At 42.0% G+C, this 26,340-nt stretch overlaps 1 protein-coding gene across 1 annotated transcript in view; it reads right to left on the bottom strand.

Moving 5' to 3' along the window:
* Window positions 1–26,340, bottom strand: part of SUDS3 (SDS3 homolog, SIN3A corepressor complex component) — a 35,488-nt gene that overhangs the window by 6,901 nt on the left and 2,247 nt on the right. Inside the window, exons 2-10 of the mRNA XM_053589211.1 lie at window positions 24,406–24,475; window positions 21,291–21,346; window positions 19,517–19,588; window positions 16,823–16,842; window positions 15,228–15,384; window positions 6,707–6,802; window positions 5,632–5,693; window positions 5,442–5,463; window positions 4,271–4,376 (exon numbers count right to left, since the gene is read on the bottom strand). Of these exons, the coding sequence (XP_053445186.1) occupies window positions 4,271–4,376; window positions 5,442–5,463; window positions 5,632–5,693; window positions 6,707–6,802; window positions 15,228–15,384; window positions 16,823–16,842; window positions 19,517–19,588; window positions 21,291–21,346; window positions 24,406–24,475 (661 nt within the window). The remainder of the gene's footprint in view (window positions 1–4,270; window positions 4,377–5,441; window positions 5,464–5,631; window positions 5,694–6,706; window positions 6,803–15,227; window positions 15,385–16,822; window positions 16,843–19,516; window positions 19,589–21,290; window positions 21,347–24,405; window positions 24,476–26,340) is intronic.

The following is a 26,340-nucleotide window of genomic DNA, read 5'->3' as shown; positions in this document are numbered from 1 at the left end:
TCTAGCTCAGGTTAGTTGTGAGCTCAGGCAATCCGGCCACCTCAGCCTCCCAGAGTTCTGGGATTACAGGCGTGAGCCACCTCGCCTGGCCTTATTTAAATAATCTTTATGAGATGCATGTATTTTCCTTTAGTTGCACTTAGAACCCAGACCCAACACATTTGACTAGCTAAAAGTGAACCCAGGAAGGCTGGGCATGGAGGTTCACGCCTATAATCCTAGCACTCTGGGAGGCCAAGGCAGGTAGATTGCCTGAGCAAGAGTGAGACCTCATATCTACTAAAAATAGAAAGAAAAAAAAAAAGTGAACACCTAGAACAAACAATGCAATCTGGTCTATTTCTGCTGAGAGTGATCTGGGACTTGGGCAGCTGACTACATACACCCCAGATCTCCCTCCACTAGGGTCACCATACAGAGGTGGTATGAATGTCCACCATTAGTCCCCGTTTGCTCTACAAGAGAGCTGGGCACTTCCCAAAACAGCCAACTTCCAAACCAACTAATCCCCAGGTCTGTCCCAAACCACAGTCTCTAGAACCTTCAGGAAATTCTCACACACCACACAACCATTATCTCTGAATATCAAATCTTATTAAATTATCTGAATTCTCTGAAAAGTCCTCATAAAGTGTGTATGACAGTCTTAAAAATTTTATCTTTTAAAAATAATAAAATCTGATACAAGAATTCAAAATATATTTAGATATAAAATGTGTTAAAAAGCAATGTCAATAGCAGTAAATTAGTAAAAAATGTGCATTATCTTTTCTTGCCAGTCAACCCATTTTACAAACTGCAACTCAGCTGCTAAGAAAACCAATTTTAATGGCCTCAGAGAATAAGCCTCAAATGTCAAATTGACTTTAATACTTTATTACTAATGGAAATTGTGACCTGGGAACTCTACAATTAAGTGCTTAAAGCTTTGTACTTCTACTATTAAACCCAACAAATCAGGATTACCACTACTGTACTATTTTGGAAGAAAGCAATTTCTTTAGAAGGTGGACCCAAAAGTGGGGTAAGGAGGGAAGAAAATTAATTTTGTATCCTACAGAGAATCCTGATAGTAATGCTTCATTTCCCAAAAAAACACATGGATATTACAGCTACAGAACCTCAAAGAGTTCTAATTCTCTATGTAAATATTCACTGTTCTGAGTTAATGGTCTTTTTTTTTTTTCTGAGGCAGAGTCTCACTTTGTCATCCTCAACAGAGTGCAGGGGCGTCATAGCTCACAGCAACCTCAAACTCTTGGGCTCAAGCAATTCTCTTGCCTCAGCTCCCAAGTAGCAGGGACTACAGGCGCCCACCACAATGCCCGGCAATTGAGATAACAGTCTTTTTTTTTGTAGAGACAGAGTGTCACTTTATGCCCTTCGGGTAGAGTGCCATGGCATCACACAGCTCACAGCAACTTCCAACTCCTAGGCTTAAGCGATTCTCTGGGACGACAGGAGCCCGCCACCATGCCCAGCTATTTTTGGTTGCAGTTCAGCCGGGGCCGGGTTTGAACCCGCCACCCTCGGTATGTGGGGCCGGCGCCTTACCGACTGAGCCACAGGCGCCGCCCGAGATAATAGTCTTTTGTGTAAATCCATGTGAGCAAGTGGGTGACTTCATTTCTGATGCACATTGGCAGGTCCAGATTTAAAGTGAGAAGAGGAAACACAGTCCACAGAACCGTCAGTTAGTTAACTCTTTTAAAATAACAGCTACTTTCACAGTATTTTTTGAGAGGGGTCCCATTAGTCCAAACCAAAATGTAAAACAAACTTGTAGCATAATATAAAATGCCTTGATCTAAGACAAAGACAAAGGGAAGATGCTTATCTTTCAACATGAACGGTAGCTTGGTTAAGTGTCCACACCAGGATGGGAAGCCTGAATCACATTTGTTTTGCTGAAGTCATTTAAGAGCCAGAAAACCTATTTTGCCAAAAATACTGCTGCACCAAAATACTGGAAAGAGCATAAAGTGATTCAGTTGACCTCGCAGCCACAGGCCATGTCTGTTGAAGAAGAAAGAAAAATGAAGGCGCAGTATTGGCAAGGATACAAAAACCAAACACCAAGAACACTGGTGGGACGGGAAAGGTTGGCTGTGTGCCAGTGGAAGCCCCGGCCGAAACTCCTGGAAACACTTTTATCATCCGGGAAAGGAGGGACCCACTTTTCAACAAGCGCATTATGTACTCCGATAATCAAGACCAAAAAAATAAAAATACACAGAATACAGGAGAAAACAGCATTCTCTAGGCATATTTAACAATAGATTAAGCAACTTTAAATTCACTAAAATAGTAAAGTGCTTCCAGAGACAGTACTTTTTAAATTTCTGCTTAAGTGTGAGAAAGATGACAAGAAAATTCCTACAAAATGCTTAGGAGGTCTAAAACATCAAACTTGACCACTCTGTGTACATTATGAAACACGAGACAGGGCAGATCCTTTATTTAAAAAAATAAGAATTTTATTTTCATGCATTTCACCCTGAAGACACATCTCATAAAGGAGTAAGCCTAAGAAGAGGAAGATCCAAGGCGGCACAAGCACAAAACAAACATCATTTGAAACATCACACAGAATTCAGACTCACAGATCCGTAAAAATGTTAGTGAGAGATCGCATCGTTTTCAAAGATGGTTCTTACGTGTGGACCTGATCTTTAAAGGCTGTTTGGTTTTCATTATTAGAAACCTTTTTCATTGTTTTTTCCCCTTCTCAGTGTGTTGAGCTGTTAGGGCCTGCCACCTAGTGGCATATTCTGATACGCAGCATCAAGGTAGCCATACTAACTGACCTTCTTGAACAACAGTAAAATCAGAGGGGCAAAAGTCACTAAGATGAGGCTTACAGGCCTCCAGCATCCACTGAGTTAACTCAGTGTAACTTGATAAGTAGAAATGATTTATTTCAGGCATGACTAGATCTCTAAGCATTTTTGATAAGTACAATATTAAAAGGTACCCAACCAATATAATGTTGGTTTCTTTTTTTAAGAAAGTTCAAAAAATTCAAAATAACCATTATCCTAATCTTGGAACTTTTGGTTAAATATATTGAAACTCAAAGGGTCCCCTTCCATTACAAGTGATCATTACAAAGACCATGATGGTAACCTAAAAAATATTCACAAAATAACCAAGTGGAAAAGCTGAACAATCCACGTGTCCATGGGACTTGAGTATGCCGGCCTATAGACAAAGAATTGAAAGAAATGTATCAGAATTCAAAGATCTGTGAAAAGATGGCAGGACCACGGTGATTTAATACCTAGCAGCCAGGAGCAGTGGCTCAGACCTGTAATCCTAGCGCTCAGGGAGGTCGAGGCGAGTGGATTGCCTGAGCTCAGGAGTTCGAAACAAGCCTGAGCAAGATTGAGACCCCATCTCTAAAAAATAGGAAGGCGCGGTGGTGGGCGCCTGTAGTCCTAGCGACCAGGGAGGCTGAGGCAAGAGAATCACTTTCAGCCTAACAGTTTGTGGCTGCTGTGATCTATGATGCCACAGCCCTCCACCAAGGGCAAAAAGAAAGACTGTTTCAAAAAAAAACTTAGCAGAATGCCTAACACAGGGCAGATAATAAATATTTGTTGAATGAGTAAAAGTATGAGCTTTTAAAGTTCTTTCATATTGTTTTGTCATTTCTTTCCCAATAAAAAATCACTGGTGTTCTGAAGTTTCAAACAGCCTGTTTTAAGAATGTTTCAATACACAATTCCCCCAGGTAAGTTTCCTGGAACACTTTTGCAGCAGGATGATGCATGAGAAAATGATGTGGCATCAAACAGAAATACCTAATAACATCTTAGAAATTAACAGTGCACATTAGCATCTCACTGAACCCAAAAGAGGGATATAAAGAAGAAACCCGTTTATCTTAATTAAAGTGATCATCTACTAATTTGACTAGAAATTCCTTTTATCTGAAGAACACTTATTAAGCACACAGGGACGAAGTTAAGGGGAGACAGAGGGGGACATATATCCTATTGGCAGGGGCACCACAAAAGATGTCAGTACAGTGACAGCAGCCAGAAGAGGAAAAGAGGCCATGATCAGAACACGTTTCTGGGAAATACCTCTTTCAGAGCTCTCACAGAAGTATCCATCAAATGCCAGCTTATATATTTTTAAATGGGATCCCACTTTTAGTACTATGTAAGTTAAGCAGCAGCCATGCTCTGAAATAACACCTATAGTCCTATTTCCAAGAGCTTCCTGTGAGACTCTTAGGAGTAGCCCAGGTTTTCCCATAACATACCATCTTTTATCATAGTACAGTTTGCCATCTTCTATCCGAGCTTCAAATCTCTGGGCTGGAGACTCTGCAGGTGTGGCAGGCAAATGTTCAGGAGAGGATGGAGAAGCTAGAGGAACCAGAGATACTTAGTCCACCAGATAACATGCCTTAATTGAAACACTATCCAAAAGTGGTAACAAGCATGCTCAAGCCCTTACAGCAGTAATGTATGAGAATGCAACAAAATTCTTGTATATTACATCTAAATTGATCCTCAAAGCAACCCTGTGAGGTAGGCCAGACACAAATTAACCTGACCGAATAAAGGAGAAACCTTGAGGCTCAGCAAGGTGAAGGTCAATGTGCAAATGCACAGGTCACTCAGAATAGTTTAAAACCCTGGTGATTTTCAGAAGCCCAAAAGGGAAAGTCTAATATGAAAACCTTTTTAAAAATGAAACCATTTCTAGAACTATGGTGGGTTCAAATGATCTAAATTCACACACTTATTCACATAACCCCCTCTGCCATCATCCCTCAGAAGCTCAGGGTGTCACTGTGGACCACTGTGACCCCAGGGAGACATTAACTAGAGAAAGAAAAATCTTGTTTTTTCTCCACAAGACTCAGTGAATAGAGGGATGTGTGAGTAATCACACTACTTTAAGAAAAAAAAAAAAAAAAAAAAACAGAGAGAGAAGACATTACCAATTCAATTCTAGTTGCACTGACTCTCAAGTGCTGTTCTGGAAGGAACCACTGTGAACTGGCCTCGTCTAATAACAGTGACTGGGAGCAGCCTGCAAATGTTTACCAGAGTCAGGCCATGTAAAGCTGCTGGAACAGCACTGTCCACAGGACCTAACTAATACCAAAAAATCTCTCTGGTTTCATTTTCAAAAACAGATGTGTACTTAAACCTTATGCCTGACACCTAGTCAGAAGGAAATCTTTACCAGCCAATCATAATCAATTGTAAGCAAAAGACAAAAATGAAACAGTAGGGTTAAAAAAAAAAAAAAAAAATTCAGAGATGGGTGCACTTAAGGTTCCCTTAACTTTTCATGATGATTACTCTTAGGCAAATGATGGACATTTTTGATAACGGCAACAATTCCCTGACAGGTACTCGCATGCTTTCCCAACACCACGATGAAAAGACTGCACAGATGCCAATACATGATGCACTCACCTGGTCTCTTGGGTGACTTAAGCTGTAGGAAGAACAACAACAAAAAATCTTAGAGAAAATCATTTCAGATGCAACTTCAGGTGTCAAAGGTATCACGATTTAACAAGTAACATATGCACAAGACGAAGTGGAAAATCATCAAGCCTGAGCTTTCAAATAAATAAAAATACTTTTAAAAATCAAACTGTACCTTATTTAATGTCCTCAGATCCTCCATGATCTGTTCATCTGTTAACAAATAGTTTAGCTGGGGTGTTGAGAGTTAAAGGAGTATGTCTGAAAAGTCTGGCTGCTAAAGAGTAATCAATAAAATGGTACCAGCATTTTTGAATTTACAAAGTATGACTATGTTAAATAATGTTTTTAGAATAATAGTTTGCTTCTCTGAAATTTCTTACTCTCCTACTAAATTGTCATGGTGCTTAGGTATATAAAAGAATTCGTATCCCTCACCTTACAAATTGCTGTGATGGGAAGGTGGAATAAGATTCATTAGTTATCTATGATAGAGCACAGGAAATAGCAAAATAAGAATTTCATCATTTTATCATTAATTTATAAAGTGCTTCTGTTCCAAAGATCTACAGACTTGTGCGCACACGCACGCACACACACACACACACGCACACACACGGTAAGGTTAATCTTCCCCAGCAACTTAAATGCTCAGTTGTGAAGGTGAAGGGACCTGAAGTTATCCCCTTTCCTGGTGGCAGACAAATAACCATTTTGGGCAAAGGGCTACTCATTATCTCCTCTAGAAGAATAGAAACTTCTCCATGTGTCCTGGTCCTGTTACCATTTCCATGATTAAAAGGCTTCTTTATGTCTGACTAAAATCTCATTTGCTTTAATTTAAAAACAGTTTGCAATCTACTATTTTAGGGACATAGAAAACTGAGGCACATAAAATCAGATATTACTGTCCTCATTTCTACAAAGGTAGAAAATTACAGGTGGGAAAAATAATGCACATCCATCTTCAGATGCCTCTGAATTTTGAAGTTAGTGTTAAGGCCAGGCTGAACTTCCAACACAAAGTACCCTTGCAAATAACTATTTTTAATCTCTCCCACCAAAACCAGTTGAGAACTCTTATAACAAAAAGACCAATCCCTATCCCACAGATATTTTATACATGCTTTCCAATCAATTCTTACTACTTCCTATAGGACCAACGGCCATGTATACTCTATCAGATGGACAACCAAAGGATTCAATCATCTTGAGAAAAAAAGTGATTAAAGCTTAATGCAAATGGATATCAGGAGCAGGTTTCCTCCTCTTGTCTGGGATGGGGACAGGATCATTTGGTCGCCTCCGCAACTTTCTGGTCATGATAGGTTTCACTTCCATAGAATCTGCAGCAAGAATGGAATGGGTAAATCTATCCAACTCCCTCTTAAAGACACTCAGTCAACAAATATCTGCCCCACACCCACCCATGCAGAACTGTCTTATTGGGGATGTTTGGTCTACACATGACTGCAGCCAGATGCCCCTATTAGACTTCTGAAAATGTCCATGCTTCTAAGATTCAGACCAGCTGTCCTAGGTACGCAGCCCTCCCAGAAATGCAGCCCTACAGCTAGCATGACGGCCACTGGAGGCACCTCTCCAGCACCCTTGAAAACCAGAGATAGTATTCCTCTCCCTCAAATTAAGACACTCCAGAGTTACAGGCTCTTAGGTCAAGGAACCTGTCAACCAATTTTTGCTTTTCCCACAGAGAGTGGGTGTTCTTAAGCCCACTGATGAAAAAGGCTTTTGGAGACCACTGGCCTCAGGGCTAACATTTTTAGACTAAGCCTTCATTCACAGACTCAGACTCTTTTTTTCTTTTATAACCTTTTGTAGCTACATGACTATCAAGGATGATACAATGAAGGCTCATAATAAAAGCCTCTTTCATTCTTTTTTAATCTTCTCTGTAGTCTGACACTCTGCACTCCCCCACCAGCCGTGGTGCACAAAGAGGCTGACTTGCCTTCCTCAGGGTCCTCTTCTGCCTGCTCCCTCGATACTGGTTATCTCCAGGGTCCTGTCACTCCTCAGCCTGTAATTCCCAATTACCCCTGAACGGCACCTGATATCCAACACATACTCTCCACACTCCAAGCAAACTGAGTTCTTGTTTTCCCTCCCAACACTGCCCATTCCTGTACCTATCAGGGGCATCAAATCTGTCCACCCTTCCATGCTGAACCGTATCTGTCATCTGTGACTTGTCTTCCTTCATCCAGGCCTCACAGTCACCAGAGACATCAGTTCTGCCTCAACTCCACCCTTCCTCTTTTCACTGACCTTCCTCCCACATCCCTCCCATCCAGCCTCCCCTCCCTAGTCTAAGTGATCTTCCTAAGACACAAATCAAATCATTTTACATACCACTCCTCTTACTAATATTTCAAGAGCTCACCGCTCCTAAAGAATAAAGGTTTAGCCTCAGTCATGTCCTTCCTCCCTTCTCCTTCATTCACACCTACCCTGTGTGCAAGCTTTTAGCTATTCTGACACCCAAAGGTTCCAGACTTTGCACCACCATCCTCTACCTAGCTTCCTCTTTCTGTTTGCCAAAAAACTCCCATATAACATTCTTTGAGGTGCAGTTCAATATTCCCCATTCTGTGACACTCTGTATGGGACATTATCACAGTTAAGCCTTTGAATTCCACCCACAGTAGGGGCTTCACAGTTTTTTACAGAAAAACTAGATGAAGTCAAGCTTGATCAGGAGGTAAAGTCAATTTATGACTGCATTACCATCAGCACAGCTACAGAGTATACACCACCACACAGTGTACAGAACCTTAGCGTTATCTAATAAACATGCCATAGCAAATCAAAAAGTGTCTCTACATGTTGCTTTTAAGAAATGGGTAATATTGACCAGGTGCAGTGGCTCAGGATTAGGATAATCCCAATCCTAGCACTCTGTGTGGCCAAGGAAAAAGGATCCCCTGAGCTCAGGAGTTCAAGACCAGGCTGAGCAAAAGCAAGACCCCGTCTCTACTAAAAACAGAAAAACTAGCAGGCATGGTGGCAGGTGCCCAGCTACTCAGGAGGCTAGGGTAAGAGGATCACTTGAGCCCAAGAATTTGAGGCTACTGTGAGCTATGACACTATGGCACTCCTCCCAGGGTGACAGAGTGAGACTCTGTCCGAAAAGAGAAATGGGTAATAATGAACATTTTCCCCCATGAATGGAATGCAAGTAAAATAAGAATGAGAGACCTAATGAATACTCATAAAGGTATGTATACCTGGAACTGTAAAAAGGGAAGAGGACACACAGACACACACACCTGTCTCCCTGGGAAGAGGGATAAAAGAAATGCCTGACCCTCTACGTTGAGGTGCCAGCTTTCTCCGCTTACTTACTGGCCAGAAGCATAGCCCTGTGGTTAAAAGCCAGGGCTCTGAATCCCTGCAGCAGCTTTGCGGCCTACGGTAGGCTACATAAGCGCTCTGTCTCTCGAGTTGCCTCATCTAGATAGTAGAAATATTAGTATTTCCCCTACCGTGTATTGTGAGGGTCACGTGAGATGATACATGTGAACCTTAGCATAGTGTCCAGCATAGGAGAGTTCAATCATGACTGGCTCATTATTATATTTTCAGGCAGGAAAAAACTGTACAAAGATTTTTTTTTTAAGTCAAGCTACAAACAGCTGAAAAGAAGTTACATACTCCAAGGCAGCTAATGTCACAAACAGCTGAAAAGAAGTTACATACTCCGAGGCAGTTGTGAGGCTTTCTAACATTCAGACCTAATCTAGAAAACAAAACATGAGGGAGCTCAACCCATCCAAGACAGCAACAGAGACAAAGCATGGAGCCCACAAACACATTATGGAGTGTGCTGCCCACCAAAAGGAACGGCTGGGGAGCAGGGAATGTGGGCAATACGCTGAGCCAAGTAAACATGTAGCTGAGAGGGTCTGGGAATAATATCTAGTCTGATCACGGCCACTAACCTCAGAAATCCAGGAAACATAATCAAATTCTTTTAGGAAATGATGAAAATCAATTCACTTTATTAGCCTGGTCACAGCAATAATCTGATGAATTTTATCCAAAAAACTATTTCTGCAGAAGGTACTCTAAAGACCCTAAAAATTTATCAGCATATCTCCACCACCACCTAGGGGAGAGCAGATAACAGGGGACAGTCTTGCCAGTGGCCCAAGTGGAAGGTGTGAATTGAGGAGATCAACATGGAAGCGTCACAGCCCCAACAGACATAGTAAGAGTATCCACTGACGTCCTCTTGCTCCGATGCCAGGGTTGCCTAGTTGGCTTCTAAGGTGGACTTTTCATAGGATGGGTCAGCCTGTCCACTTGAGTCTGCACCTGGAAAGTTCTAGTTCTCACTATAAGCAACAAGCTGACATTGTTTGGCCAGCTAAATGCCCCAACAAGCTCAATCTGGGTACAGATGCCAGAACTGAAATGCACACCACACAAGGAGTGTGACAACCCTGGAAAAGACATGTGAGCAGGAACTCAGCCTTCCTCTCAGACGTCATGCCCCAACCACAAAACACCTCTCACTGGCTTCAATGAGAAAGCCTCTCTGATCCAGAGGACTCATAGGTCTGCTTCAGGTGGGATACTATTTGTGGAATCTCATTAAACATCAATTAAACCAGGCTCAGGAGAGTATGGACTGTATGTGAGAGAAAAAACTGACCAAGCAATGAGCCCAGGTAAACACCTCCTCCCCAGCAGTATGACCTTTAAGAGTGTAAATCCTATTGCTCTACTTAGAGAAAATTTGATAGATACAGGTATTCCTCCCCCACCCTCAGGCAGCACTGGGTCTGCCATCTAAGAAACAGGAGTTCAGGCTGAATCAGTGCAAGGCAGTCATTACAGCTTAGTCCACATAAACAGAGATTCCTGACAAATTAATCACCTGCAAGTAAGTACAATTACCACTTTACTGGCTGGCCTTTTCTTCTGCACTTGCCTAGGCCTATTCATTCACTTCGAACAGCTCACCTGCCTATGGTGCGTAAGTACAGTGAAAGCTTCATTTTAACATACTTCAACCATTAAAACAAGATCATACTTGCTTGGCTATCAGGAAAAAATAATACTTGCAGTGATTCAAAGGACTTTCTTTAAGAAATAGGATGTAAGTGGCACAAAGAAAAGCCACTGCAGAGTAGGCACCATAGCAGACTGGCAATTACCTTCAAAACGGGCAGGGCAACACAGGCAGACGGTAATCCCCAGCACACCCCACACCCTCTCTAGTGGGATGGCAGGTGCATCAGTGTTCTCACAAAGCAATGCTGCAGTGGCAACTATAAATGACTGGCTGAGGGGAGGAGATTAAAATCAAGCTCAGGTCTTTGGAGGCCAAATCGGGATGGGAATGAAGTCATAATGAAGGTATTTAAAGATAAAGAGCAAGCCATCAAGCATTCCTCTCCACATCTCAACCATGTTAAATGGCTTGGCTGCCACTTTGCTAGTAGCATCAGGAAAGAACATCTTGAAGACAACCCCACTCCACCCAAAATCTAATCTAATCTCAATTCTCCTCTCCACACCCAGACATTTGTGTGGGACCCCTTCGCCATGCCTTGACCTCCAGCCTTTCCTCCTCATTAGCATCTATTAAATACTGTGCCAAGCTTACCGCTTGTACAGTAGTACCACATCCACCTTACGGTTTAAAAAAAAAATTTCAAAACAAGCCTATCAAATCCTTACTTCCATTGGGGGGCCCTTTTTCTCAGCACCACATTGTGTTGGGGAAGATAGAGAAGCTGTGTCAGCTATGCAACCATGAGAATATAAAGATACAACCCTTACCCATCAGCCCAGTTTTGTGGAGTCTCAGTACCACACGCACACGTGGCATCTGCAGAGAGCTGCAAGAATGAGGAGTCAGACAAACTCTGGCTTAACCACTATCTATTTCATTGAGGGACTTTGAGCATAAGGTATCCAGACAGAAGCAAAGCTATGGAGAGGCCTGTAAAATCAGAATGACGACACCAAGTCAAAGGGAGCTACAGCAACCAAATGAGCAATTTCCAGTCCAGGTGCTTCCTCCACACCAGCCACTTCCTGAAGCCCCTTCCAGACATCAGCTCCTCTCACCTCCACGCCAACACCACATAGTAGGTTCTGTCACCCCCTTGCCAAGTAAGAAAACCCTATCTCAGAACTAAGTCTGTGACAGAGCCAGGATTCACCCCAGGTCTATGAGCCTGCAGAGGCAGCTCGCTATTTTATTTATTTATTTATTTATTTTTGAGGCAGAGTGCCTTAGTGCCACAGCTCACAGCAACCTCTGACTTTTGGGCTCAAGTGATTCTCTTGCCTCAGCCTCCCAAGTAGCTGGGACTACAGGCACCTGCCACAACGCCCAGCTATTTTTTGTTGCAGTTGTCATTGTTGTTTAACTGGCCCAGCCAGGTTCGAACCTGCCAGCCTCGGTGTATGTGGCTGGCACTGTAATCACTGTGCTACAGGCACCGAGCCAGCTCTATTTTTATATGCCTGGCTTGATGTACAGTTCAAGAAACAGACTTTTCTCTTGACATTATAATGACTCGTGGTACCAGCTAGGAATCCAGTTCTAAACGAAACTCCCAGGCTTTCCTGAGGTCCTGAGTAGCTTCCATAGGAGCCTGAGGGTTGGAAGATGCCCCTGGTAAACAAGAAAATGAAGTGACGCTTAGTGGGCTGGTGGAAGGAGAAAAGGCCGCTGTTCTAAAGAATATGAAAAACACATTAAAAATGATAAAGCTTCTCACCTTTTTAAGCTCATTAGGTTCTCAACCATTATTTGAGTTACTTACAATCTTGGCCTCAACTCAGAGAAACTCCAACTCTGGTATTTTCTCTATAACCTCACCATTCAAAGTACCATCCTACCAGCAACCCTGGGAGGTGGTTAAAATGCAGGATCTCAGCCTCCACAAAAGACCCCCTGAACCCAAATCTGCTTTTTTTGTTGTTGTTGGAGACAGAGTCTCACTTTGTCACCTGTGGTAGAGTGCCATGGCATCATAGCTCACAGCAACCTCAAACTCCTGGGCTTAAGCGATTCTCTTGTCTCTGCCTCCCAAGTAGCTGGGACTATAGGCACCCGCCACAACATCCAGCTATTTTTAGAGACAAGGTCTCACTCGAGCTCAGGCTGGTCTCAAACCTGTGAACTCAGGCAATGAATCCGCCTAGGATTACAGGTGTGAGCCACTGCGCCCAGCCCTCCAAATCTGCTTTTTATCAAGACACCCCCAAGTGATTCATATACACGCAACAGCTGGAGGAGCACTGACCTATATAACTCATTCTAGCCCCTTTATCTACGGTACATCTTTCTACCTACACAACCTGGTTTTCATTAAGTTCTCCAGGAGAGAGCTGAACGGTGAAGAGTACGTCCATTTTGCCTGTTCCTATGGAGGTCTGTAAATGCTTTTAGTCATGGTCAGACAGAGTAGGTCACCAAACACAACTGTTTCCAATGGGTTATTTGGACTATGTGTCTCATCAGCCTCATGTTTTGAAGTTATCTTCATGTTCAACAAGAAAAGGAGACTTTAAAAAATATCTTTTTGGGGCAGAGCTGGGCAACATTAATATTGGGCATCAATCCACAAAAGTGAAATAAGTCACTCAATTAGAGGAATGAAGGCAGACCTTTAGTCCAACACCACAGCAGCACCATCTGCGGAAAGGCTAATTGCCCTTCTAGCTCCAGTGCCTCTTCTTCCAACACTCTGTCATTACCTTGGCAGTGCTTTCCATACCAAGGGCACCAAATGGCTTGAGGAAGGATACTGTGGCTGGCTTTAACACTTCTATAATCTATTTCTACTGTGTTACAGATGATTTCCCCACATTTATTTGGCTTTTCTACCCTAATAGGCTCAAGTCACAGAAGCTGCCTCCTGTCCCTGTTAAGATTCTGGCCGTAAAATTGCCTGACCAAACAATGTCTATCGCTTGTTAATAATTAGGATGCCAAATCACAAGTAAGGTGATGATACCCTTCCCTGCAGATGGAAAGGGAGCAGCTATAAACTGGCGATATTTCCCACTAGCCTAATGAAGGCTCCCAAACATCTGGTAGCTCCAGCAGAGAGCAATGAGGCATCAATACCAGTCACAGCCACCAAGCCACCATCAAAGGAAATGGTGTGCCAGGCAGAAAGCAGGCAGCAGGCAGGTCACTGACAGGGCACCACAGTGCTACCTGTCCCATTAGAAAAGCACTGCAACAAGAACAAGACAGTGCTGCTGGAAGTTACTCGTTTAGCATCCAATCTCATCCAAAAAAAACATGGCTGAGCCATTTTCAGTAGCCTTCAAGGAACTCACTCCTTTTGCCAACTCTTCTGATGAGGAAGCTGTTAAAGGAGAGACTTTTTAAGAATCAGACTCCAGGGCGGTGCCTGTGGCTCAAGGAGTAGAACGCCAGCCCCATATACAGGAGGTGGCAGGTTCAAACCCGGCCCCGGCCAAAAAACTGCAAAGAAAAAAAATAAAAAGAATCAGATTCCACCTCAGGCACAACCACATATTCTTTGGTGACCATGGTGACTGGACCCAGAGTGTCAAGCAGAGGACTAGGGTGGGTCACAACACGAGAAATATACAGGAAGGAACACAGATACCTTAACTAGATACCTTTAATTTCAAAGTCAGTCCCAAGAACTTCCATAAAAACATGTATTTCCTAAGAAACCCAGTTAAAATTAGACATGCCAAAACCCTAGTACCTTCCAAACATAATTACGAGTCAAATTTGTGGCTGTACAGAAAGGCAGGCCACTTCCATATTCAAGTGACAAACTCACCACTCACCTGCTTGCAGTTTTTGCCACATTCCAAAATAGCTAGTTCAGGCCAATTCCCTGTATCCTTCTAGGCATCATCAGTCTGCGTACGGCGACAGTGGAATCAGCCCATATTGCTTCTTTTCAACTTGCCTACAACCTGCTGAGTTTCCACATGTGGATTTACTAAACCCTAGAAGGCTAGGAAGGGATTGGCTCTGAGTCTTATGCAACTTTACTACCTTTATAGGAAAATAGTTAAGTTTAGCTACACTTCTGGAATCATACCCAGTCTTTTTGAAATGTTCACAGTAACACCTGGCAGTAGAGATCTAATAGCATACTTTACATAGCTGAAAGCCTTTGTTCTCACATCTAGGTCAAAGAAAGACAATACCTTTTCTGTAACTAAGGCAGACTGGGGGGGAAAAAAAAAAAAGCAGAAAATTCTCATCACCAGTGATGGAGTTGGGTAAATAATTTGGTAACATAACAAAGATGCAAATGTCCCAATAATTGAGTAGAGCATGAGCTAGAGCTTGCAACTCCTACCAGAGATCTACCATTTATTGAACAACTGTTATCTACAGGACACTGTACTAGGCATTCATGTCTAACCACAATCCTGTCAGACAGGGTATGACCAGCCCCATTTTATTTATTTATTTTTATTTTTTTGCAGTTTTTGAGCAGGGCCAGGTTTGAACCCACCACCTCTGGTACATGGGGCCAGCGCCCCACTCCTTTGAGCCACAGGCACCACCCCGACCAGCCCCATTTTAAAGAGGAGGAAGTAGACTCAGAGAAGTTAAGCAGCTTGACTAAGGTCACACAGCCAGTGCAAGGTGGAGCTGGAACTCTGATCTGCAAGGTCAAAGTCCACTCTCCTTCACCTTGCCCTGCTCTTGAGTTAGAGACAAAAGCAGTAACTGCAGCTCTTTCAGGGCTCCCAGGACCCCACCCCATGGGTCTTTCATACCTCCAGTCAGTTCCATCGTCAGCTTTTCATTTTCAATCATTTTCTTCTTTTCTTCTAGCTCAGCAATCAGGTTCTCTTTCAGCTCGACCTTCTTGTCTTCAAATTCTTTCACTGCTGCTTTCTTTTCTTTAATGTAATTTCTTTCCACTTGTTCGGTCTGAGCAAAAGAGAAACACAGGCTAGGAGTACATGTCCCTGGGTACCAAACAGAAAGAACTCTGGCTCTATCCTCAACAGAAAAGAAAAATACCTTTATTGACATGAGAAATACAGTTTTACGCATACACACCTGCAGTAACAGGGTATCTGGGAACAAGTTTTCCAAAGAATGAACAAAATCAAACCATAGGATTTTTTTTTTTCCTGAGTCAGAGTCTCACTTTGTCACCCTTGGTAGAGTGCCAGGACGTCACAGCTCACAGCAACTTCAAACCCTTGGGCTCAAGTGATTAGGTGCCTTCCATAACACTCGGCTATTTTTTTTAGCGACAGGGTCTCACTCTAGCTCAGGCTGGTCTCGAACTCCTGAGTTCAAGCAATCTGCTCACCTCGGCCTCCCAGAGTGCTTGGATTACAGGTGTGAGCCACCATGCCCAGCCTCATATGACTTTTGTTTTTGAGTATACTTCACTTGTTATTCAGGTATTTTCTCTTTTCCACATCTTTTATTTTACAGCTTTTATATTAAAAGAAAATAAAATGCTCAAAGATAGTAAATAATCCCTCTTAAAGATATAGCTTCAAAGGAAAACAGATTCCAGGTGAAATATCTGTATTACAAATCACAAGATACTGAGGCCAGATGGCATGAGTTACTATTATTATTTGACACTTATACAGCAAGAAAAAACTACTAAAGTAGATCATTTATTAACTGCCTGAACTCTGAAGCACTCAAACATCAATATCATAATAAAATAAAAATTGCACATGCACCACATTTAAAACTCACCATTGTAGTAAGTGACAAATACGGGGGCCTACAGAGGTCTGTGGAAGTAAATTATGTGACCCTATGTGGCTATGAAGACGTGCATTGAACTGACCTCGGTAACGAAAATGAGTTCTAACAATGTGGCTCTGAAAAACAACGACCTTCTCAAAAAGTACCCCCCACATACATCCACACGCTAGCCACCCTATGAGTGGCCACTGAGCCTGACAGAGCAGCAGCACAGAAGAGTCCATGGAATGAAAGGAAAAATTTAAAAATCTTTCTTACTAGTCTAGAGTTTTACCTGTAAAACATCACTGTTGAGCCAATTTAGAGATTGAGCTGCTTCAAGGACCAATATCAAATTATTAGGACATTGTAATTCAGACATACTTCCAAACAGCATTAATGTGAAATAAAAGTCAACAAGAAAGCAGTGAGGGGTGAATGTTCCTTAATCCTCTGTGATAAGCAGAGGCTGCTCAACTGGAAAATGAATGGACACAATGTCTGAATTGAGATAAAGATCCTGTAGTCACAGAACAGTGGTGAAGGTTTCTATACCATCTATTTGGTGACAGAAGGAAAGGCTACCAGATCAGAAGAGCAAGAGTCCAGTCTCAGAAAGAGCCTACAAACCTCAAAGATCCGTGGTACTTACTTCCAGCTGGAGGAAGAGTTCTGAAAGAGATAAGAAGTGCAATTAGATTCACTAGGCTATGTCACCTTTCTAGACAGTGATGTTAGCATTCATTTAGAAGCAGTAATTGCTTTCTGAAAGCACGATACTCAAATCGAATGTTTTCATCAGCAAAATGTTGATATATACGAAGGAAAAAGATGCAAGAAATACTCCTGTCTAGTTGAAATTTGCCCCTGAATGATCAGCTCTGGCAGTTCTGCCCAAGGGCAAAACACAAGCACAGGAACCAAACTACCTTGGCAAAATAAAGGTTATCCCTTTCTTCCCTTGGTCCACACCCTCCACCAGTCCTGAAAACAGCAAGAGGGGTCAAGAAGCAGCAATGTAATTACTCCAAAAGCAGAGTTGATGCTGATGTTTTTAAAGCATTGTACGAAGGGCTCTGTGCAGTAAGGATACTCCCAGAGGATCCAGAGGACATTAGTCCTGAATCCTCCTCGAGCTTCACTATCAGGCCACCAAGTTCTGCTCAGAGAGACCAGAGACTTGTGGTATCTCTGATCACATTCCCAAGTTTCTGATCAAAGGCAGCCTCTTCCCTGATGACTCTACTCTCATAAGGCTCCTCTGAGACAACTGAAGTATCCACCCAACAGTATTCAACAGATTCTTTAGTACCTCCTGTGTGCCACGTGATTGGTGACTGTTTACCAATCGAAGCTGCCCTACCAGTAGATTGGTAATAGATTACAATCCCTTCTATAAACCCAGTACTTGAAATCAAATAGGTCTGTGGTTTCTAATCTTTTCTGGGTGATGACAGGGGCCTGCTACATCCAGTCCACAAAGATTGTTGGTAGACCAATAATTTAGCAGGAGAAGCTGTTCACCACCTACTACAGGCCTCTTTGCAAACCTGGTAAATTCTATGAACCTATTCCCCAGAGGAATCACATATTAGCATTCATGCATATTCCATAGAATTTTGACAGTTTCAGGAACCCCAGATTAAGTGCCTAGATGCCAGATTACAGTTGTTGACTGGGAAAATTAATCACTAGGGCTCTCTAGACACAGGCACACACAGCCCAACATGCCTCACCTAGGACTATGTCAGATGCACACCACACATGAGCAGGCCAGACAGCTGAAGTCCTGAACCACTCTGAGAAGTCACACATGGCACCAGCAAATCAAAAAAACAAGTAACACTTAGACATGGTGCTGGTTGTTTTAGTTAAAGGAGACAGACACCAGACCCTGCTAAAGCAGGTGGATTCTTCTGTGAAGAATGTGCTTTTTAAAGTAGAAGTAGTGACTGATTTACGAGCTCTTTTGCATTTATACTTGGAGGAAAGAAATGTTTATGAAGGACAAAATTGAGAGTCTCTGGGCAGAAAGAAGAAAAACAACTCATACTCACCCTACTATTCTAACTTAAGAATAATGGCTCACATCGATTTTTTTCCTTATGTACATCTTATGCTGAGTCTGTCAAGTATTAGTATTCCCCTTTACAGATGGGGAAACTGAAGCTTAAAGAGCAAATATCCTGTTTAAAGGCACAGATCTAAAGTGATGGAGGGGGAATATGAACCTAAGACCCTCTCCTTCCATAACGGGGAAGACTAGGAAGAGGGTTGAGGATTTTAAAGATGTCCCAAGGAGGTCCCATAGAAACTCAGAGTGAGGACACTAGGAAGGGCCAGCAGGAGGTGGATGGGCACAGGGCTAATGGCTGTGGCTTCATTTTCCCAGTGTCCCCACACCCTTCGGGTCCTTCCTTTTCTGTCTGTTGGTATACACTGAACATCTTTTCCTGGTGGGGAAAGAGTACAGGATTCCACTGATAAAAAGTCAGAAAGTTATTGGATCAGAATGCAAAAGGACAGCAACGTGAGGAAAGGCAGCCAAGCCACCATTCTAGAACCCAACATCCATCATGGCTGGAGCCAACACCCTGCCGGCACCCAGGATACCAATGATGGTGAGCTTTAAAATTCAACACAATGAAAGATTTCCTGTACGCTCAGAAATCCAAGTTTATACACTCTTAAAGATGTCCCAAGGAGGTGCCACAGGAACTCAGAGTGGGGATACTCTGTCGCATCTTATTTTCTGCATGATTCTTTAATCTCTTCTGTCAATGAAACAGCTCGTTTCCTAAAGTCAAGGACAGAGTGTCACATGATTCTATACTGCTCAGTGTTCAGACGTGGCAGATGCACACAAATCTTTGTTGAACGAATACATTTACTGTATACAACACATCAGAAATGCGCTTCTTCCCTGAATGCTTATAATCCAGTGCTTTAGGGAAATAAGAAGAGGACACCCCCTCCCAGCACAGAATACTGAAGGAAACAAAGAGACTAAAACAACCTGTAATCTTTATTACATGTCAGCACTTCCGACTGTTCATTAGGCCAGTCACGTGGACAAGACTACCATGGGGTACCAGGGAGACCAAGCTAACCGCAAGGAGTCACCTCTGACTCCCTTCACTACGGGGCCATTCTCTGACAACTAGAAGAAAAGATGAAATAATTTTAAACAACTGCAGCTTGGGAGTCTTTCTTCTCATAAACTCTCTCCCTAGCGGAATATCTGAGATACGTTTTGGAGTACAGCTCATAAGGCCACATTATACCAATGATCAGCAAATGGTAGAAAGTTCAAAAATGATTCATTTTCCATTTTGAAAAGCCTTACCTGCATTTCGTATCCTCTCTTTGTACTGCTGATCGAGTTTTTTCATTCTTTTCTGATATTCCTGTAATGTACCTGATTTTGAGCATTTAAGAAAATAGTTATTTTGAAGAGCAATCCATTCTACATTGTTTCCTAAAATTATCCTTTAGCATCAACAGTAACTGTTTTGTGAACACAAGCCAAGGAATCACAAACCAAGGAAAGCTACATCCCAGCAGTTCAGTGGACACTGGTTCTCAATCAGGCACACAGCAGAAACCACCTGGGGTCTATTCTGAGTTCACCTCAACCTAGTACATCAAGATGATAGAGACTGAGGGGGAGTGAACGGTGCTGACACCCCCAAGTGGTCTGATCACCTATTGCAGTAGTCTTAGTCATGGGCCTCCCTTTCTCAAAGTTCAATGTCCTTCACCAGGGTCTAGGTCAACACTGTCCAGCAGACCTTTCTGCAGTGGTGGAAATATACTACATTTGCACTGTCCAATATGGTAGCCACTAGCCACATGTGGCTATGTTAGCATTTGAAACGTGGCTAATGCAAGTGAAGAACTCAATTACTAATTGTATTTAATTAATTTTTAATGGCCACATGTAGCTAGTGACAATACTAGATTGCTCACATACAGATTCTAACCAAATGTCTACTCATTTCACTGCTTTTCCCCTAAAAGAGCTAATTACAAGGGGCCCAAGTTATAGGGGGAATTATGTCCTGATCATAATACTTGCCCATGGGCTAGTCTCATGGAGTAGATCACCCCACCGCCAAGCAATAAAAGAACCTAATCAGAAAGCATTTTCACTGATGAGGGAATTCCACAAAATGAAGCCAAAGAGCTAACAGCAGCAGCTAACTGTCCCCAAGGTCTACGGTGTGCCCAACACTGTGCTCGACATTCCTCACTCATAATCTCATCTACTGTTATGTTCTTCATTTCACAGGTCATAAAATAGATTAAGAAAGAAAGTACTTGCCCAAGGTCACTTTACTGGAAGGCAGCAAAACTAGGACCCGAAGCCCACACGGCGCCTGAGAGCCTGCGTGCTGCCTCCCAGCCTGCACTGCCTTTAGCAGCAGCAGCAGCACTGACAAAACAAGCCCACTTTTAATCTACCAAGCAAAAAGGAAACACAGCGTGGATAATCCACAGTTCATTAACTCTTGGTTTAGAAAGAAAAGTAAAACTTTATTCTGTAGAAAAAAGTCCCTTCCAGCAGCACCCGTAGTTCACTGGGTAGGGTGCCGGCCACATACACTGAGGTTGGTGGGGTCGAGCCCAGCCTGGGCCTGCTAAACAATGACAACTACAATAAAAAAAATAGCCATGTGTTGTGGCGGGCACCTGTAGTCCCAGCTACTTGGGAGGCTGAGGCAAGAGAATTGCTTAAGCCCAGGAGTTGGAGGTTGCTGTGAGTTGTGACGCCACAGCACTCTACTGAGGGTGACATAGGGAGACTGTCTCGGGGGAAAACAAAAAAAAAGGAAAAGAAAAAGTCCCTACTAAAAATATCTAGCTTTAGGCACAGTGATTTTCTATTCATGTTCCACAGAAAGCCTCGAATTGAGATTTCATTTGAAGAAAGTACCTGATACATATTAGAAATAAATTAATAAAAAACAGAAGTTTGAAAATTGCCACTTTATTAACAGCAAAAGTATGTACTGGATCCCTAAATTTTAAATCATTCCCACAAATAAAATAGACATATTTCAAAGGTGTATGATACTAAGAAATATATTTAGAAATGAAGGGTTCAACTACACACCAACCTTCCTGTAGTTGTTGCAACTGCCTCTTGAGAGAAGCCAGTTTGTCTTGATACATCCTATTTAAAAAAAAAAAAAGAAAAGAAAAAAGCCACATTGAAAGATAAAAACGTTCAACTCTCAATTCCAAAATTATCTACGCATAGGAATTACCTGGGTTGTTATAGGAATGTCATTAACGTCCCTCAGGGAAGAGAGGAAACTAAAGTCAGCTAGTTGGTTTAAGATACACCAGCAGCTACAGGGAACAGAAAGAGAAAAGGACTCTGAATAATATCCTAATTTTGCAGATTCTCCTGTGTTATCCCACCTTTCAAGAATAAATCTAAATCTGCAAATATGAAGACAGATTTTAATAAATAAGTGACACTGGCCAGGCCCAGTGGCTCACACCTGTAATCCTACCACTCTGGGAGCGGAGGTGAGTAGATTGCTTGAGCTCAGGAGTTAAAGAGACAAGCCTAAGGAAGAGTAAGACTCCGCCAATACTGAAAAAAAAAAAAAAAAAAAAAATAGAAAAATTAGCCTGGCATTATGGCAGGCCCATACAGTTCCAGCTACTCAGGAGGCTGAGGCAAGAGGATCACTTGAGCCCAAGAGATTGAGGTTGCTGCAACCTACAATGCCACAGTACTGCACCCAGGGCAATAGAGTGAGACTCTCTGCCCACCCCTCAAAAGTGACACTGATAAACATACAAAGAAAAACAATCTATGATGTTATTTTCTTCTGGATTTAGAGGCATAAAGTAACACACAGGAAGAAATGTGTTAAGTACAACTCTTGTATAAGTCTACAAATTAGATTATAAAATTCCAAAGGAGTAAGATTATGCCCTTAGCATGCTTTTCTATACAGATAGCTTAGCTGTGTAAGCACTAAACCAATAACCCTTCCTGTCATTTTTTAAAGCGGTACTCTTTTAGAATCAGAGAAATAATAGGAATTCAGAAACAAAAGTTAAAATGCAGCACTTATTTGCAACCCCAGCTGGATGAGAACACACAGCATACACAAAGCAAAACAACTTGGCACATCATATTTTTCCTCTCACACCTAATGGATTATAGGCAATTATACACTTCAGCAAGTCTGTTTGATGGTAGATTCCATGTGTAAATCCCATTTTAGCAATATTTTGCTTCTACCTGAAAAATACCTCCAATTTCACAGTGACAATAATAGGATTCCCAACTAAAAGAACCCCGTCAAACATACAACAGGCACAATAACATTTGGGTATATGTGTTGCCAAAGCAAGCACATAGGCAGGATAACATTTTGATTGCTCAAATAAGGGCTGCATATAAAACCCAACTCTTAGTGGTGGAGGAAAAAGGGGGCGGATCTGAGAATCACATAGATCTAATGCCTTTAGGGCACATCGTGATATACTCGAGGCCCACCTTGAAGTACACAAGGAATTCGATTTTAACCAAAAATATTTTCTATATCCTCAAATACTAAAAGGGCATAATCAATTTAAAAAAATCATCTCAAAATGCTTAAATATATTTACAGGAAAGGGAATGGATAAGTGAACCATGCCAAGAAGTGTTTGGAACCTAAGGCCCTGAATTTTTCACCACATTGAGGATGCAAGCCAATACCTTTAGATTCCAAATCTGTCTTTGAAAGGGAATACTGAAAGACTGAAGTCAACAGGGGAAAAAAAAAAAGAATCAGATTTGTGCAGACCATGCATGAGGAAAAGAACAGATAAGTGAATATACATCTCAAACGGGTCAAGGTGAACCAATTCAAGCTTTTTGCTTGAAGAGAATAAAAAGCAAAGTTTCAGGAATGTAACTGGGAGAAAAAGCCTATGAATTATTAAAGGAATCCTTCTTCATTCAGCACTGTTCAAACTTAGCTGAATTACCCCTTTGGGTTCCCAAGCATACAAAGGATAGTAGAGTCCAGAAGATGCCAGAAAATATGTGCAAATGGGACATAAAAGGAAAGGAATGTAGATTATTTTATTTAAAGATGAGGAATAATAAAAGTCTAGTCAAGATTTTCAAAATGTATTCAACAAATACATACTGAATAGAACGGTTTTATACTGCCTGCTATCTGCACACATGCTAAAGTGAGTGGGGATTCTGTGGCTCTGTCCGAAGATAATGAGAAGCTTGGGTGAGGACAGTATGAATGCAGACAGAGCACTGTAGCCAGAAGCCCTACTTTCCAATCCTGGTTTCCTTAAGCTTGCCGAGCACCTAGCACATTGCTTAGGATACAGCTCATGCTAAGTAAGCTCACGCCCATCTCATCTGCAAACCCAGTTGCTTGAAAGCACCGTTTGCTCTCTCTATGCATTGGTTTTCATATCTGGAAAAAAATGAAGTAGTAAAAGTTTCTCTCCTGTTATATGGACTTATTCCGTCCTCTGTGATCATTTCCCTCAAGATCCTTTCTGGCCAACCCTCAAAAAAGTTTTATGTAGCTGTGTGGTGGAACATGCCTGCTGTCCCAGCTACTGGGGAGGCTGAGGCAGAGGAAATCACTTAAGCCCAGGAATTTGAGGTTGCAGTGAGCTATGATCACACCACTGCATTTCAGCCAAGGCAGCAAAGTGAGATCTCATTTCTAAAAAAAAAAATTAAAGTTTTAAAATTGTAAAAGATTAAGAGTCTTGTAACAGGAAGACTAATTAAATGTGACTTATTTAAAGAGGAGAAATTGCACACCTATGTAGTCTTTTGAAGCACTGTAATCAAAACATACACACAAGCTCACTGCAGGTTGTAGCACTTATGTGAAATGCTTGGGACAGGGTGGCGCCTGTGGCTCAAGGAGGAGGGCGCCGGCCCCATATACCCGAGGTGGCAGGTTCAAACCTGGCCCCGGCAAAAAAAAAAAAAAAGTGAAATGCTTGGGACCAGAAATGTTTGAAATTTTTTTAGATTTTAAAATATTTGCATTATACTTACCAAATGAACATCCCAAATCCAAAAATCTGAAATGCCATTTCCTTTGAGCATCATGATGGTACTCAGAAAGTTTTGGAACTTGGAGCATTTCAGATTCCTAATTTTTGGATTTGGAATGCTGAATCAGTATTAAGGTTTTGTTGTTAATTACATATTCCAGAAAATACAAAAATTGTACTCACTGTTCCTTCATTTCTACATAGTCTTCTTCATCGTGCTTTGCAAGGTCAGTTTCACTAGCATCCTCGGTGTCTGAGTAAAATTGGGAAATAAAAAAAATCACAATTCACAAATTTGGTACACTTAATAAACTCCTGTTAAATGAATTTCAGTGCAGGCCTGCATGAAGCCATTGGTAAAAATATATTAAATACATTTAGCCCCCGTTATCTTGAGGATGCAAAAACTGCAGATACAGAGGGCCAACTGTAAAGAACTTAAGCATCCTCTGGTTTTTCTAACCAGGGAGGTTCTGTAACCAATCTCTCATGGATACCAAGGAACAACTATACTTCTGAACAGAAAATGCCATTTCCAACTTATGCAAAGGCCTTTGCCTTTAACTAAAGTGCAGCCACAGGCCAGCACAGCTGTAATCCTATAATCTTCTGGAAGGCTGAGGCAGAAGAAGCCCTTGGGCTCAGGAGTTGGAAACCAATCTGAGCAAGAAGGAGACCCCATCTCTACTAAAAACTCCAGTAAAAATAGAAAAATTATCTGGGCATGGTGGCATGCACCTGTAGTCCCTCTGTGATCATTTCCCTCAAGATCCTTTCTGGCCAACCCTCAAAAATGTTTTATGTAGCTGTGTGGTGGAACATGCCTGCTGTCCCAGCTACTGGGGAGGCTGAGGCAGAGGAAATCACTTAAGCCCAGGAATTTGAGGTTGCAGTGAGGCTGAGGCAGGCGAATCGCTACACCCAGAAGTTTGAGGTTGCTGTGAGCCAGTCTAAGGCCATGGCACTGTAGCCTGGGCAACAAAAACAAAAAAAAAATTAAATAAAGTACAGCCACAGAAGAGGGTGCATCAGACACGGTGGTCATGCTCATGGCTGCTACTTCTGCAGAAGCAACAAGCATGGCAGTTGAAGAAAGAAAATGTAGTATTGAACTAGGATACAAGCAGTCAAAAGAAAGAAAAGAAAGAAAGAGGCTCGGCACCTGTAGCTCAGGAAGTAGGGCACTGGCCACATACCCGGAGGCTGGTGGGTTTAAACCTGGCCCAGTCCTGATAAACAACAATGACAACTGAAACCAAAAAATAGCTGGGCGTTGTGGTGGGTGCCTGTAGTCCCAGCTACTTGGGAGGCTGAGGCAAGAGAATCACTTAAGCCCACAAGTTGGAGGTTGCTGTGAGCTATGACGCCATGCACTCTAACAAAGGTGACATGGTGAGCCTCTGTCTCAAAAGAAAAAAAAGGAAAGAAAAGAAAGAAAAAAGAAATTCCTAGTGTGTCCATTCTCTCCTAGAGTAAGCCCAGTTTGAACCCTTCACACATTTTTACATTAGACACAGTCATCCCTCAGTATCCACAGGAGACTGGTTCCAGGACTTCCCTCAGATACCACAATCCTCTCAAGTCCTTGATTATAAATGATATAGTATCTGCAAATTACCCACATTCTCCCATATATTTTAAATCATCTCCAGATTATTTATAATATACAATATAAATGCTATGTAAATAGTTGTTAGACTGTTATTGTTTAAAATAATAACGAGAAAAAAGTCTGCACAAGTTCAGTACAGATACAATTTTTTTCCCCACTCTGGAATATTTTCATTTCATCTGTGGTTGGCTGAAATCCACAGATGTTGGAACCCACAGACATGGACAGAGCCAACTGTATACAATAACAAAAGAATCCAACAAAGTAACTCAAACGTTTTCAAAGTTACAACTAAAGGGAACAAGAAAGCCACAAGATGATCAAACCAATCTGTTTCACCAATCTGTTTCAAAACATTTTAAACATTGTTCTTAGAACAAGCAAGTAGCTGGAATATCTACATAACTTCAACAGCTCCTATATTTGAGGGGGGACAAAAAAGTCAATTTTGGTTTCACCACTCCCCCACATGGGCATTAAAAGCAGTGCAAGTGACTTCCACTTAA

Source organism: Nycticebus coucang, chromosome 4, assembly GCF_027406575.1.
Source record: "Nycticebus coucang isolate mNycCou1 chromosome 4, mNycCou1.pri, whole genome shotgun sequence".
In the NCBI taxonomy this organism is placed as follows: domain Eukaryota; kingdom Metazoa; phylum Chordata; class Mammalia; order Primates; family Lorisidae; genus Nycticebus; species Nycticebus coucang.
The sequence above is the reverse complement of the archived record's forward strand: the minus strand, read 5'-3'. Positions and strand labels throughout refer to the sequence as shown.